Below are 16,509 nucleotides of genomic sequence, written 5' to 3'. Positions count from 1 at the left end.
AGCTAGATCATTTTCTTTTTTAAATGAGACCATACTCATGCAAAGACTTTAAGAAAAATGAAATTTTCGATATTAACATGTTACGAGCAGTAAATTTTCAATACTTTCTCTTGAACTTTCACCAAATTTACCGGCCTGATCCCCAACCTTTTTTGGGTGGGGGCCTGATCTCCATTTAATACTAGTACAGACCAGATAGCCGGACCGGAGTAACTGTTTTTGACCGTTGATCCCTGCGTGATCCGGCCGGGGGACAGGGCCCACACACTCATCAGCCCACTATTACCAAATGAACAGAGATTTTCCCCGATAAAAACGCCCCATTTCGGCCCTTCCCTCCAAACCAAACCCCGAGGAAAACACGCCCACCCCTCCTCTTTCTTCGTCAGAAAGAAAGACTGAAAGAGGCGACTCGGCGGAGAGAGAGAGAGAGAGAGAGAGGACAGAGACGGAGCCTCGCAAAGACTGGGGCTTTAATTCGAACGCGCTCGCCTCCGTCCTCCTCCTCTCTCCCCATCTCGAGCCCTCCGCCACAGTACCAGCATCACGCCAAGCCAAACCCCCATCCCCTATCTATCCGAGGGAAGGGAAGGTCAAACCAGCCGGCCCGCCCCCCTCTTCTCCTGCCGCCCGCTCCGATCGCCGCCCCCCTCCACCGCCTTCCCTCCCGAGGTAGCACTCGCTTCCCCTGTTTCTTGGATGCGTAGGGGGTTGGATTTGTGTGGGATTTTGAGGTTGCTGGTTCGGATGTGCGCGTGGGGTCGGGAATGCGGGTGCCTGGACTAGGGTTTTTGGTTCAGGTTCGGGAAATTTTGCGGCTTGTTGGGACTGATTCACTTGTGGGTCACAGTATTCCCCACCCACGACGACTCCACTAGGGCACTTGAACTCGGGATACAGTCAATCGATGGTAGAGATTATCCGGGTATCGCCACGGGGGCTCGTACGGCTCATCTGATGATGGGGTTTGCTATAAAGCTCAGCCTGCAGCCTGCTAGTTTGTGTTTTCGAGTTAGGTAATGATGTTTTGGTTGCTCTGTTTATCTCTGTGTTTCCATTTACAAGATTCATGACTTCTAATCTAGAAAGGAAGAAGACAAGATTCAGGGTTTGTGTTTGTTTTCGAGTTAGGTAATGATGTTTTGGTTGCTCTGTTTATTTCTGCGTCTCCGCTCCCAAGAGTCATGATTCCTAATCTGAAAAGGAACAAGCAGGCATGCTGTTGATTGGAAATCATTACACCTCCTGCATGTTGCTGGCATCTCCCTACATGAGGTGAAAAGATGTTTTATGTGATGAACTCCATGCCACTGCACTTCTTGCTTCAGTTCTTCATTGCAACTTTATGCAAGCAGCAGCTGCTGCTGCTCTGAGTGCAATACAAGGTGTAGTGGAGGTTCATGGAAGTGCAAGCCTTACCCCTTTCCTGTTCCGCCACTCCCTGCTCTTGCATCTCTGCTCTTTCCAGTGTAGCGGTTACTAGTTATAGCTAGATTAGCTGACCAACCAACATGTCCTTGGTTGCCTTTGATATATTTGGAGAAGCGTCACTGATGTGGTTCTCAGCTGTCTGTGTGCACTGATTTTTCAACAAAATAAGGTCGTACTGAGTACCTAAGGCCATGTTTGGATTATCGTATTTCTTTCGAATACACCTGTAAAAGATACACGCCTCTGCGCGTCTGTATAATTTCCGGCCGGAAATCACTCTAGTCCGGTGAGATACACTTGTAAAATTCATACGGCCGTGTTGAATTACACTCGATCCAAGCGTGGCCTAACTAATTTTCGATTCAGTTACATGGATTGACACTGAAGAAAACAGTTGACTAGAAAGCTGAACCAAACGTACAGTAAAGGGAACCTTCAACCTTTTGCTGAAAAAGGTGAAAACAAGCGCCATGGCATCTATGTTTTTTGTTTAGCGTGTAACGATGTAACCTAACAACACTTGCTGGGTCAAGTATTACAAACTCTTTCTGAGATCCAAGCCCATCTGCCCTCATGATTACCTGACCAACCAACATTTTCTTACTAGTTTCCTTTGATATATTTGGAGAAGTGGCATTGATGTGGTCTTCAGCTGTCGCTGTGCAGGGTCCACTGATTTTTCAACAAATTAAAGTTGTTCTGAGTACTTAACTAAATTGGATTCAGTTACATGGATTCACACTAAAGAAAACAGTTGACTAGAAAGTTGAACCAAAAGTGTAGTAAAAGGCTGAAAACCTTCAAATCTTTTGCTGAAAAATGGCATATATGTTTTCCTGTCCGGAGTGTAATGATGTAACCTAACACGACTTGGTGGGTCAAATATTACAAACTTTTCTGAGATCAAAGATCAAACCCATATGAGCTCATGATTTCTGCATCGTTAGTGCTCTCAGAACCTTTAAGTGAAGTTGAGTCATATTATGATTGGCTTATGATGAAATTTACGTTTGTGTGTTCCTTACAAAATTGAGTTAATTTGATCAGGAGATGTTTTTTGTGGATAAAAGTTCCTACCTTTTAAAATGATGAATAATATCTGTTTCATTTACTTCCAAGCCTAAAAAAATTCTCTTGATTTCTTTTTCCTCCATACAGGATTCTGCATCTATAGGTTTGGTCATGGCGTCAGCTGCCTATCTTGATGACATTGATGCTGAAGTTATCGACCCTCCAAAGATTGAGATGTTAGATGTCACAGAACTCGTCGGTGATCTTATCGAGCACTCACCGAAACCAAATGTCATAGTTTCTAGCAATGTGCGTGAGCTATTGGAATGCCCTGTGTGTTTGGTCGCCATGTATCCTCCAATTCATCAGGTATGCCTTCTTGCTGAACTAATTACATTTAACTATAGCATATCGGTTGCATTGTACTAAGCCTTGTTCTAGGCTTTTGGCTTTCCATGTGTATACCGACATGTGTGATCAGATAAGAATTTCCAGTTGCAAAAGAATATGAAAATGCTGATTTACTTTCAAGGTAGGCAGAACTAAAATAGGGTTTTGGTTGGTGACCTTTTTCTATGAATCGCTTTCACCCTAATAGGTGGCATCCCTTCCTTTCTGTTAACCACCCCATGCGTCAGGCCCACCTGTAACTAGCTCCCTGCAAACATTTTGAACTTATACATTGCAACAGTCTTCCTTTTCATTTTCAATGTTATCCAGATTGTTCATTGTCAAATGATTCTAGTAGGAGGGCCTGGTATCTCATGATTATTTTGAATTTACACTGCATATTCTAAGCTCAGAAATGAAGTTCAATATGAATGTGCCTAGAGGTTCTTTTAACTATTTTGTCACATTTGTGCGTGCAGTGCTCCAATGGCCATACCATTTGTTCTGGATGCAAGCCAAGGGTTCATAATCGATGCCCAACTTGCAGGAGTGAATTGGGTAACATAAGATGCCTTGCTCTGGAGAAGGTTGCTGCCTCTCTAGAGGTTCCATGCAAGTTCCAGAACTTTGGATGCGTGGGAATATATCCTTATTACTGCAAGCTGAAACATGAATCACAGTGCCAATACAGACCCTATACTTGCCCATATGCGGGATCTGAGTGCACTGTCACCGGTGACATTCCATATCTAGTAAATCACTTGAAGGATGATCATAAGGTTGACATGCACAGTGGAAGCACCTTTAATCATCGCTATGTCAAATCAAATCCTCATGAAGTTGAGAACGCCACATGGATGCTTACGGTAATTATCAGCTGCCTCTATATTTATGATCTGAAACACTATGCAGTAGATTACTCCTCACATCCTCTGTCCAAGATCCAGACACTAAAGGTGTATCTTGGAGAGTTTTGATAACATGAGTTATGGTCTTATGGATTGCTGATCGTTTACTAAGTGTGTGCATACTTAACAACTCCATTAAGTAAGGTTACTGTCGACACTGCATGCTACTGTTATTCAGCTTCTGCTTGTGTTTTTCCTCTTCATGGAAGTAAGAGTTGTGGAACTAACTCTAGAATATCTGTCCAGGTTTTCAGCTGCTTTGGGCAGTACTTCTGCCTGCACTTCGAGGCGTTCCAGCTGGGCATGGCGCCGGTCTACATCGCCTTCCTGAGGTTCATGGGAGACGACGCCGAGGCCAAGAACTACACCTACAGCCTGGAGGTCGGAGGCATCAACCGTAAGATGACCTGGCAGGGCATCCCTCGGAGCATCAGGGATAGCCACAGGAAAGTCCGGGACAGCTACGACGGGCTCATCATCCAGCGCAACATGGCCCTGTGCTTCTCCGGGGGCGACAGGAAGGAGCTCAAGCTGCGGGTCACCGGGCGAATTTGGAAGGAACAGTGAGCTGTAGCTGCATGCTTAGAAGGTTGTTTCCGAGTGAACCGCTGTGAGGGCTTGATTAGGACTAGGTAATGGTGTGTAGAATGTCTCTTAGGTTCTAGTAGTTGTGAGATGTTTCCATGGATGGTTGTGATGAGAACCGAGGTGGTACTGATGTGGTACTGGTAGAGCTCAAGGCAAATCTCCTGTTTTGCTTTGAACAAGAGCTGGCTGGCTGGCCGCTGCGCTGCCGTTTGGTGAGATGTTGCTGGTGCCTCGTGGACTGTAAATGATGTAGCCCCTCTCTAGTATGAGATGAGACTCGTATCTATGTCAGACCGCAAATGTTCTGAACTTTTGATGCTGATATATGAATGAGACTCGTATCTATCTACGTCAGACCCATAAATGTTCTGAATGATGCTCCCCTCTGTATATGATACTTGTATATTTACATCAGGCCCCCCACCGATGTTCAGAATTCATGGTGCTGATATTGAGTTGAGATGGCCGTTTCTGATGCCAGTTCTGCGGCTGCTTCCACTGGAATATGTCTTTTTCTTCTCCCATCAATCAGAAGATGTTTTCTCCTCTCTTTTTTTTTGAGAAATCTCGTCGTGACTTGTGAGGGCAGCGGGTTCCTGCGGTTCATTAAGAAGAAGAGAGATGATCTAATTTATAAGGAAAACTGGACCTAAAAACCTCACATTCTTGATTAATAAAAAAAACAAATGAAAATCTGGGAAAAAAATAAAAACCATAAAAAAAACACTAGAGCTTAGGGACAGGGACAAAACAACTGCAACATCAAGGGGCATCATCTGAGTCACACACCATAGCGCCAAGGCCTAGAGCAATTAGGCTTGGCTCACGTGCAACCAAACTGACCATCACTCGTCGAAGAGAACTCATCAATGTCGAATGACTCTTCCGCCTCATCCTAGAAACATCATGGGCTATCATTATCGTGTGAAAAACATCATGAAAGGTCTATCTTTGACTTCCGGGCGATGCCCACCAAAGTGCTCAATGTGTTGATCACTTGCGGTGAGACACTGGCGGAGCTATGTGGTGTGCTGCAGGTGCCATGGCCCCCCCAGCTCATGAATATTTTGTGAAGAAATACTGTTTAGAATGACACAAATTAAGATAAGTACAATATTGGCCCCTCCACACAATTATATTTGGCTATTTGCCCCCTCAATAATATCTCGCTAGCTCCGCCACTGTGGTGAGAGCGTTTTTTTTGTACATGTCCAGCTATGCTTTCATCTTTTGCTCAACATCCTCCACTTTGCTCACCTCTCGCAACTCACCAAAATCCTCCAACAACCTATGCTCCACTCTGATGCTCCACTTTGTATAATGTATATGATACTCTTATTTGCATCAGCCCCCCCACCGATGTTCAGAATTCCTGGTGCTGATATTGAGTTGAGATGGCCGTTTCTGATGCCAGTTCTGCGGTTGCTTCCACTGGAATATGTCTTCTTCTTTTCGCATCAATCAGAAGATGTTTTCTCTTTTTTTTTTGAGAAACCTCGTCGTGACTTGTGAGGGCAGCGGGTTCCCTCGGTTCATTAAGAAGAAGAGAGGTGATCTAATTTATAAGAAAAACTGGACCCAAAACCCTCACATTCTCGGTTAATAAAAAAACCAAATGAAAACCTGGGAACAAAAATAATAAAAGCCATAAAAAACACTAGAGCTTAGGGACAAGGACAAAACAACTGCAACATCAAGGGGCATCATCTGAGTCGACACCATAGCGCCAAGGCCCAGAGCAATTAGGCTTGGCTCACGTGCAACCAAACTGACCACCACTCGTTGAAGAGAACTCATCAATGTCGAATGATTCTTCCGCCTCATCCTAGAAACATCATGGACTATCATTATCGCGTGAAAAACATCATGAAAGGTCTACCTTTGACTTCCGGGCGATGCCCATCAAAGTGCTCAATGTGACGATCACTTGCGGTGAGAGCGTTTTTTTGTACATGTCCAGCTATGCTTTCATCTTTTGCTCAGCATCCTCCACTTTGCTCACCTCTCGCAACTCACCAAAAGCCTCCAACAACCTATGCTCCGCCTGTTTGGCCGCCAGGATGTTGCACGCCTTGTTCTTCTTTTCCAGGCGCCCATCATCCTTCTCCCATGCAAAGGTGTTGGGGACTCAAGCAGAGATTGTGGGACCGCACAAGTAACCTTTAAAAAAAAGTCCTCCAGAGATAATGGTGGTGCTTTAGCCTGCGCCACCTCCGTTGCTCACCATAACCAGAACGTCAGGCTTGTGTAAGGTTCCCCCCCATGTACTTCGTGTTGAAACCAAGCAGCTCCTCTGAACTAAGAATTGGATTTGTGGGGGATGCACATCGAAAGACGAAGAGCAGCCGACGAGGCGGAACAATAAGAAGTTAGCCCCCAAGCACATTGGGTCAACTGATTCCTCACTCCCCACCGACGAGATACCATGGGCCAACCACGCGTCCTTACCCCAAGCAGAGCAGCTCACAAGACAGTTGACGACAGGCAATACCTGAGGAGAAGGCGCCATTGCTTCATCAAGCATAGGATCACTATGCCGCGGATCGATGCCCACCGTCCTAGTCGAGATCATTGCAGAAAAGGAGATCCTGCTCGACAAGAGCATGAGGGAAGATGAATCAGTCCGCTGGGCGAGCCGAGCGATCTCCAAGGGATGGCTCCAAGAGAGCCTTAGCATATGAACATGATCTAGAAGCAAGGCCGACTGGCAAACCACGACCACCCCCATCACCGAGCCGAGGACCGAAGGAAGGCTTCGACGAGGAGGGCGCTGACGGAGGGCCCGGGCATTGGCCGGTAAGATGGAAGCCCTTGTAGCAGCGCCAACACTTGAGCAGCTCCTGACAGTCCGCGACAAAATGATTGCGGCCGGGACAACGGAAGCACAGCCCGTCCATCCATTTGAGGTGGTAGACGGTGCGCTCACCCAGCCTAACCACTGGACGCGGTTGCGGCGGCGCAACCAACCTACCCCCTACCAGCATCCGCGCATCACCTTCGCCCCCACACGTCAACCCATCGTTCACGGTTCGTGACAACCGATGAATCCCCTCCCCGAGGGGCCATAGCGTTGTCCAGGAGAGGTTCGACGTTGTGAGAGAACGGGGGCGGAGGGGGGCAAGGGGTGGCAAAGGCAGAGGTGGGAGCGGAGGCAGGTACACGTGTGGGGCACAAGCGTAGCAAGAGCGGAGGGGCATCTCCTCTACTTTTAAGCCGACTACATCATCTATTCGCTGTCCATTGAAGTACTTTTCTCTCTTAGAGCATCAGGAGCTCTTCTGGATGAATTGTTCACCAGAATTGCACTAATACAATGTGAAGAGGAAAAACACAAGACATAAGCTTTACTATATCATCATAAAAAATTACCGCCGGCTTCTAGCTACGTCAACTAGAAGACTCTTTTTTTTTTTCCTTCATTGAGACTATCAAAAGTTCTTGTGGATGAATTGATCAACGACTCCCTGGAGTCTCTCCGCGTGGGGCTACTTATCACCATGCTTACATTAATATACTATGTATAGTCAAATTTGAATAAAAAAAGAGATGGCCGTAATTTTGGAAAACAGCTACAGCCTACAGGACAACACGATTAGGAACTTTTAATTAAGTACAATCAGATCATCATCATTCTGGACGAGGATCACATTGTTTCTTGTGTGACGTCGACAGCGACGAATGGGCGCGCTCCAGCGGAAAATGGAGGCGGACTTACCGAGTGCGGGTAGGAAAGAAGAGAAGAATAGATAATTTTGATGGTCAATGGTCGTTCATGTTTAATGTCATCATTGAAATCCTGGACTTGAGAAAGATAGCTCTCATAGGTAGGCAATACACATGGGAAAATAATTTGGAGAATCGAACATACGAGAAGTTGGGTCGGGTTCTAGCCAGTGTGGAATGGGAAAAAAAAATTCCCTTTCTACCGGTGTGAGCGATACAAGGGGCATGATATGGCCAAGGCGAGAAATATGAAGTTGGTTTTGTGTCTTTTTGAACAATAGTCCCGTCCTAAAATAAACTTCCATAAAATGAATTGTTTTGCTTTGGACGCGCCAAAGAGGAACAAAATAACTACAGACAGTTCTTTGGTTGTGAGATTGGATCACTACTGTTTAGTTAAGGGATTCCAATTCAGTACCGAAAATTAATGAACAAACGAGGGAAATGTAGTGAGGATTGTTTTGAGAAGAAGTTTGTTGGAAGGGCAAGCTTATGTCTTATGTGGGTTGGCTCATACTCATAATTCGCTGCTTACGAGTATATCAATGTTTATGTTATCTTTCTTTGAAATACTCGTAGGGGTACTAAAAAGATTGGACTTCTATAAATCGCGGTTCTTTGGCAAAGTGATGAGAATAAAGTGAAGTATAGGATGGCTAAGTGGGATATAATGTGTAGGCCAAAGGACCGAGGGAGTTTGTGTATTGAAAACTTGAAGGTTACAAATAGGTGTCTTCTTAGTAAATGGCTTTATCGGTTATAATCTGAGGAGGAGGGGTATGGATATAGTTATTGCGAAGCAAGTGTCTATTTTCCAAGGCCTTATCACAAGTAATGGCACAGCCAAATGATTCACTCTTTTGGAAGGTTCTTATGAGAACTAAGGGCATCTCCAACGACAACCCGTAAAAACCTCCCGCATCCGTCCGCGGAGGGGGGGGGGGGGGGGGGGGGTGGGGAAGTCCATGGACATGGATGCGAGAGGAAGCCATTCAACGCTAGTCCATACATTTTCTCAACAACTCAAACCAACTGGATGAAATTCGTGCAAACAAGTGCGGATTTCATATAAACACCGCCTGATTTTATATAAACATGACGGATTTCATTACAAATACATAAAAGCGGTCCTAGGCAAGCTAATCTAAATGATCGTCGGTGTCCGGTCCCTGTCTCCGGCCATGAACCAAGAGAACGGAAGCTTCACCTTTTCCAACCCCGCCTCCATGACCTCCGCCTCCAGAGCCCCAAGAAGTGAAGTTGTCCGCCTCGACGTCGCCGCCAAGCGACTAATTGGCCGTCGATGTTGAGCCCACCAAGCATGACGTCGACGGGATGGGAGGAGCGGTGGCCTTCTCGGGACCGGAGCGGCGGCGACCTACCGTGCACTACTCTTCCTCGCCACCGGCGCCGCCCGCCAACGTGTCGGCTTCTTCGTGGTCGTGGCACCGGGGCGCGGCCTCCTCGTCGTCGGTGTCGCCAAACAACGACTCGCCCGCGTTGTCCTCCAGCTCCATGCCAGTGGCCGGTGCCTCTGCCACCCGCTGCCGGTACCGCTAGCAGGCGAGGCGGATCTCGCGGGCAGAGCGATAAGACTCGAGCACCGCCTCCTGCTCCGCCAGGTCCGCGTCCGGCGCGACTGACTTGCCGGCGGCGACCTGCTCCTCCGCATGCAGATGCTCCTGGAGGAGGCCGTGGTTGTAGTTGGCGTCGGCCTGCTCCTCCCACTCCCCCAGCACCATGTCCATATAATGGGCACGGGCCTCGCCGATGGTCAGGGTGCAATGCACCGGCGAGGGTGCCGCGGAGGATGTGGTGGGCGGCAGACGGACGGATGGGTGGCGCCGGAGGAGACGCCTCGGCAACTGCGTGCCATCAATGCGGATGGCAGACGGACGGACGGGGGGCCGTCGTATCGTTTGAACGTACGGCAGTCACCTGCACCGGTAAGCGGCGCGGGCGGCGCTCTCTCGGTCGGCGCGCCGCTTTAATGCCGACGCCAGTGAGCGGTCGCGTCCGCTCTGGACGGGCATGAATGTGGGCGCTGTCGCTCTGGAGTGGCGCTAACCGAAAACGCGCGGGAAGGGTGAGGGTTTTTTGGTGAGCCAGGGAGTTCAGAAACGGGCTTGGGATCGGTCCGGACTCCCGCAAACCTCCCCCACTTTTGTCTCCGGTTTGCGGGAAAAATCACATCCGGACCGCTCTGCGGATCGACACATGGCTGCGTTGGGTGGCTTCCGCGGGCTGGACAACCCGGTCCAGACGGTTGCTGGAGGTTTACTGGTCGGCGTTGGAGATGCCCTAAGGTTGTCTTTTTTAATAGGTGTAAGTTTATTATTGAAAATGAGCGTACAAGTAGGTTCTAAGAGGGTACTTGGCTGGTAGAGACACCTCTAGCATTATAGTATCACCGCTTTATAATATTGTATAGGGTCTTTATTTGTGAGTACAATATTAAGATCAGTTCCCCGAAATATCCAATTCAGTCGAGCACATGTTAGGGAAAGATGGAATCAGTGGATGCATTTAGTTCAAAGGTTGATGGAGGTCGCTTTATCTAATGAGCCAGATGCATTCAGATGGACTATTTATGTTTCAGGCGTATTTTTCAGTTAAATCTATTTATGTGGACTTGATTAATACTGGATCAATCCCTGAGTCTATTTATATCTTAAAAAATAAAGGTGACTTTAAAGATCGAGATTTTCGTGTGGTTTGTCTATAAGGGTGTGATTCCAATAAAGGACAATTGCAAAGAAGTAAGTAAACGTTGTTGTTTCCGTGACCAAGAGAAAACGATCCAACATTTATTTTTTAAATACCCACTAGCCAAGTTATTACAAATAATACATGTTATGTAAGGTACCTTCACCTAATAGTATAGTCAGTATGTTTGTTAATTGGCATGAATTAGTGTAGGAGTTTGTGCATTATTTTGGGTTATTTGGAACTGTCGGAACGATCGCATGTTTAATAAAGACAAATATTACAATATTTTTGTAGGTTATCTACCAAGCATCTGGGTGGATCCGTACGTGATCATTACTACATCATGTGAAAGCGAGGGAGCTTATGACCTTTGGGTGCAACCGATGAAAGACAATAACATGGCTACATACAACCAATTTGAATGACAGTTTAATAATAAGATAGGTGTTTAGTCATGTTGTCTTTTTTTACCGGTTGTGCCTATTGCTTTATTTGTTTTATAACTTGTCATTGATTGGCTGCTGAGATGTTCTCTATTCGTTTTAATAAATGATTGTGTGCATTGATTGATGCAGTGGCCGAAGATATATAAACCTCTTTTTGAAAGAAAAAAAATCTCTAACGAGCCCACCCCGAAGTTTCTTCCCTGTACTTTGCACCAACCATTCCACGGCAAGACTAGACCACTTTAAAAAAAAAATTAGACCACTTTCTTTTTGGCAAGGAAGACTAGACCACATTTTTACCGCGCCCTTGGGTGCAAGGCAGTTGGTCATATCCACCACTCGACACGATTATTCTAATCTACTCTGCTTGACTTCACCACAGACGCTTACAGATTTGATATATATGACCGCTCCACAGGGAGAGCATCCATCCCGAATTCCCAGTGCAAAGCTCGCTCGCTCCCTCTGTTCATCATGCCTCTCCTCCTCATAGTTTTCACCTCACTCTTCTTCTACCTGAGCGCCCCTCCAAGTTTCGCCGCCGCGACGGACACCATCTTACCCGGCCAAGCACTTGCCGTCAACGACAAGCTCGTCTCCGAAAACGGCAGGTACGCCCTTGGCTTCTTTGAAACAAGCAACACCAAATCCTCCCAGAGCACCAGTAGCTGGTACCTAGGCATATGGTTCAACACAGTCCCCATATTTGCTTCCGCCTGGGTTGCAAACAGAGAGAAGCCAATCAAAAACACCGCCTCGCTACAACTCACAGTCTCCAGCGATGGCAACCTCGTCATCCAAAACCGGTCCACCAAGTCCATATTCTGGTCCACCCAAGCAAACGTCAGAATAAACGGCACCATTGCTATGCTCTTGAGCAATGGAAACCTCATCCTAAGGAACTCCTCAAACTCGTCGCACATCTTGTGGCAAAGTTTTGACCACCCCACAGACACACTTCTACCAGGGGCGAAGCTTGGATTAGACAAGCTAACCGGCATGAATCGCCGTCTGGTTTCGTGGAAAAACAGGATCAACCCGGCTAGCGGTGCATACTGCGATGGGTTAGACCCCAGCGGTGCAGATCAGTTCTTGCTTTCACGGCTCGACTCTTCCATGTCATATTGGTCCAGCGGTGTGTGGAACGGGGAATCCTTTGTGTCGGCTCCAGGGTATAGAAGCCCGAACCGGGCTTCTTACAATTTGACTTTTGTTGACAATGAACGAGAGAAGTATGTTGTTGAGAGCTTAACCGACGAGAATATTGTTTTTCGTCATGTGATTGATGCCTCTGGTCAGGCCAAGGGGTACGTTTGGTATGAGGGCTTGCAAGACTGGATATTGGCCTACAGCCAACCAAAAGCTCAGTGTGATGTCTACGCAGGTTGTGGGCCTTTCACAATCTGCAACGATGACGCCCTTCCAAACTGCATCTGCATGGATGGCTTCACCATAACATCCCCTCTGGATTGGGAGCTCGAAGATCGAACCGCTGGGTGCTCGAGAAAAACTCCATTGCACTGCATTACTAACAAGAACACAACATACTCGACAGATCGGTTCGCCTCTTTGCCCTGTGTTAGGTTGCCCAAAAATGGCAGAAAAGTAGGGATTGCCACAAGCGCCCAAGAGTGCGCACAAATTTGCCTAAATAATTGCTCTTGCACCGCTTATTCCTTCGGGAATGAAGGATGCTATATTTTGCATCACGAATTGATCAACATAGCACAATTACAATGTGGTGGCACAACAAAGAATTCAGATAGAGAAACACTTTACTTTCGCCTTTCTGCTCAAGATGTTCAAAGTTTGAGAAATAACAGAAGGAAGACTGTTGGAGTTGTGGTTGGCACGGGCCTTTCCGCTCTAGGCTTATTTGGACTCGGCCTCCTCCTAATGATTTGGAGAAACAAAAGGAAGAGATCTTCTCACAAAATTTATGGTAGTAATGGGGGTAGAATCATTGCATTTAAATACAGTGACTTACAACGAGCAACGAAACATTTCACAGATAAATTGGGGGAAGGTAGTTTTGGTTCTGTGTTCAAGGGGTTTCTAAGTGACTCGCATGCCATAGCAGTGAAGATGCTTGATGGTGCTTATCAAGGAGAGAAGCAATTCCGAGCCGAAGTGAGCTCGGTTGGAGCCATCCAACACATCAATTTGGTCAAGCTAGTTGGTTTTTGCTGCCATGGTCCGAAAAGACTGCTGGTTTATGAACACATGCCAAATCGGTCGCTTGACATCCATCTTTTTAAAGACAACTCCACGATATTGAATTGGACTACCAGGTATCAGATAGCCCTCGGAGTTGCTAGAGGGTTAGCTTACATGCATGAGAGCTGTCGAGATTACATCATACATTGTGATATCAAGCCAGAAAACATACTTCTCGATGCTTTATTTGTTCCTAAGGTAGCAGATTTTGGGATGGCAAAGATTTTGGGAAGGGATTTTAGTCGGGTACTGACCACAGCCAGAGGCACGATAGGGTACCTTGCACCTGAATGGATTTATGGTGTTGCTATCACAGCAAAAGTTGATGTTTATAGCTATGGGATGGTGTTGCTAGAAATAATATCTGGAAGGAGAAACTCGGATGCATCATGTTCCAGTGGTGGCGACCTTGGTGTTTTTTTCCCTGTGCATGCCGCGCGTAAGCTTCTTGAAGGAGACATCGAGAGTTTAGTAGATCACAAATTGCAAGGTGATGTCAATCTCGATGAGGTTGAATTAGCTTGCAAGGTTGCATGTTGGTGCATACAAGATGATGAATTCGATCGGCCAACAATGGGAGAGGTGGTTCAGATTCTTGAGGGACAGGTTGAAACCAGGATGCCACCGATGCCAAGATTACTTCAAGCTGTGGCTGGAAGCTCCTCTTCAACGTGTTCGTAAACACACTTGAGTAACTAGAGATGTTGTTATGATCATGCCAATGTCTATGTTAAAAAAAAAAAGAGTTTTACTTATCCTACAAATGTAGTGCACTTATCATGGTCGTATAGTTGTATCCATGTATTTCAAGTTGCGTGTAACAGCTTCAATGTACTACTATCTGCAGTTCTCCAATATAGTGGTACCGATGAGGTAGAGCTGAAAGTAGATCTCTTTTTTTTTTTCTTTGCTTTGAAAGACCTGGCTGGCCAGTGGCCTGGTCACTGTGCCGCCGTTTTGGTGAGATGTCGCTGGTGACTGTGTAAATGGTGTAGCTCCTCCAATGCTCTGCATTTTCTGATGCTGGTATATGTATGAGACTCGTATATATCCATGTCAGACTCTCCTCCAATGCTCTGAATTTTCTGATGCTGATACTTCATACCTGAGAGGCTGAGACAGCCGTTTGCGTTGTGCAGCAGAAGAGGCAAATCTGAACCTACTGAAAGTTGTCTTCTTTTGAATTGAACCCGACACTTCGAAAAAAAATACAGAGATAATGAGTTATTGGGACACATAGGCATGCTCGATTAAACTTCAGAAAACACATTCAGCCCTCCTTTGGTTTACAAGAATTTTCATAGGAATTTTTGTAGAAAAAGTTTTCTTAAAGCCCTCTGGTTTGTACGAATAGATTCATATTCCTATGTAGGATAGGGATCGATCATTTGCATTCAAAGAAAAATTACATTAGCCTAGACTAAGAGTCTGGTTGTTTTGCACCCCCCGCTACACCCACGATTAAAAACTTAGCAGAACAAATAAAAAAAATCTGAAACTTTGCAGATTCGATTATGAGCAAATGTTTTAGGTGCTTACAAATTTCTTTGGCCAAATGACATCTGAGGAGATTTGTACAAAAAAACAAAGTTTGTGCTTAGATATAAAATCTGAAACATGGATGCAGAGCAAGAGTTTGTATTTCATTTCATATGGAGATCGTTCAATGTTATTTGGTGTCCAAAGTTTGCAAGGTTGTAAAGCATTTGCTCATAATCAATGCCACAAAAGTTTCATTTTCTTATTTTTATTTGTTTTCTATTCTACTCCCTCCGTTTCAAAATAGATGACCCAACTTTATACTAACTTTAAGTTGGGTCATCTATTTTGAAACGGAGGGAGTACTATTTTTACTATTCATACGATCGGTATTTTACTATCCATTGTGTGGGTGCAATAAACATGGTGCAGTCACTACTTTCCTTTAAACTCAATGAAAAAATTCCTATCGTATATGCATCAAATGCCATCCCAGGCTTTATAAAAAAATAAGATACATGTCATCTCACTTTCTATGGTCTTTCTATTTTCGTGATATTCCTGTCGTACGAACCAAAGAAAGCCTCAGCTTTCCTAGTCGGCACAAACGAAGCGACTATTTACGTGACCCCAAAAACGAGTAGCACAAACGATCTTGGACGAAAAGGGGAACACGTTACCTGGCCAAGTTGCCCAAGTGGTCAAGTCATCTAATCCGCACTAGACTCTCGACATAATTAGTCAGATGTAAAACCACTTCCTTCTCCGACCTAGGATAATGGTATCTCGCGTGTGGAACGCCCGAGGAGATCTTCTCGATCTCACCGGTCCGGTCGACGTACCGGTGCACGTTCCGCTCCTCCGTCAGAAGCCACGCCCCCTCATGAAGAACGACTCTGGGAGGCCTCAGAGCCCTGCACTCGGCCAGCTCCGTGACCAGATCAGGGCCGATCGCCGTAGCCCAGCGTCGACTCCACCTCCACTCGGGCTTCCCGTCAGCCCCGCCGTCGAAGCCCAAGCTCCAGACCTCGAGCTCCCGGTTGGTGTAGCCGAAGCAGACGCAGCACAGCTCGCCCCCCAGCTCCGCGAGGCGGGCGGGCCGGAGACCAGACGGCGGGAACGGGACCAGGCCGAACTCCTCGTCGGCCAGGCTGAACCGGAGGAACAGGTCGGGCGGATCCGGGCGGGCTGGCGTGCCGTCGCATGTCCAGTAGATGTGACCGTTGGCGTGGGCCGGAGTTCGTCCGCAGATCCAGTGCGGCGGATCCGCCGTCTGCCTCCATGCGCTGTCGGCGCCGAGGGTGAGCACCACGAACCTGCAGGCCAGGCCGTCGCCGTCGGCGAGCGGCTGGTAGAAGAACCTCGCCACCTTGTACTTCTTGCTGCGGGGGTCGAACCCGAGCCCCGCCCTCGGGAACGTGTACACGCAGTGCTTCTGCTTCCGTTCCGGCAGGGCGAGGAACTCCCTCGTCGCCGGGTTGCAGACCACCAGCTCCTCCTCTCTCATGGTGGATAAGGATGAGGCCGTCGCAGTGCAGGGGGCTGCTCCACAGGGCGATCCCTCCGGGCAGCTCCTCCCGGTGCACCAGCTCCTCGGCGCCGCCGGC

The 16,509-nt window shown here is 47.0% G+C and overlaps 2 protein-coding genes across 2 annotated transcripts; both read left to right on the top strand.

Annotated features, from left to right (window-relative positions):
* Nucleotides 1-343: 343 nt before the first annotated feature.
* On the top strand, nt 344-4,682 carry LOC123051734 (E3 ubiquitin-protein ligase DIS1). Its single transcript, XM_044474699.1, has 4 exons — nt 344-672; nt 2,590-2,811; nt 3,312-3,698; nt 3,987-4,682. The coding sequence occupies exons 2-4, from the start codon at nt 2,614-2,616 to the stop codon at nt 4,305-4,307; spliced, it is 906 nt and encodes a 301-aa protein (XP_044330634.1). The 5' UTR covers nt 344-672; nt 2,590-2,613; the 3' UTR covers nt 4,308-4,682.
* Nucleotides 4,683-11,663: 6,981 nt separating this feature from the next.
* Nucleotides 11,664-14,610, top strand: LOC123048826 (G-type lectin S-receptor-like serine/threonine-protein kinase At2g19130). The gene has a single exon (XM_044471852.1). The coding sequence runs from the start codon at nt 11,681-11,683 to the stop codon at nt 14,102-14,104; it is 2,424 nt and encodes an 807-aa protein (XP_044327787.1). The 5' UTR covers nt 11,664-11,680; the 3' UTR covers nt 14,105-14,610.
* The last annotated feature ends 1,899 nt before the right edge of the window (nt 14,611-16,509 follow it).

The sequence above is a fragment of the Triticum aestivum genome, chromosome 2D, assembly GCF_018294505.1.
Source record: "Triticum aestivum cultivar Chinese Spring chromosome 2D, IWGSC CS RefSeq v2.1, whole genome shotgun sequence".
NCBI classification, from domain to species: Eukaryota; Viridiplantae; Streptophyta; class Magnoliopsida; order Poales; family Poaceae; genus Triticum; species Triticum aestivum.
This window is presented reverse-complemented; position numbering and strand designations above follow the sequence as displayed.

Bases quoted from the DNA above. Each gene is read 5' to 3' on its own strand.
- LOC123051734 (XM_044474699.1), top strand. From the start codon at position 2,614: ATGGCGTCAGCTGCCTATCTTGATGACATTGATGCTGAAGTTATCGAC. The intron at 2,812-3,311 runs GTATGCCTTCTT...TTGTGCGTGCAG, and splicing joins TGTATCCTCCAATTCATCAG to TGCTCCAATGGCCATACCAT. The intron at 3,699-3,986 runs GTAATTATCAGC...ATATCTGTCCAG, and splicing joins ACGCCACATGGATGCTTACG to GTTTTCAGCTGCTTTGGGCA.
- LOC123048826 (XM_044471852.1), top strand. From the start codon at position 11,681: ATGCCTCTCCTCCTCATAGTTTTCACCTCACTCTTCTTCTACCTGAGC.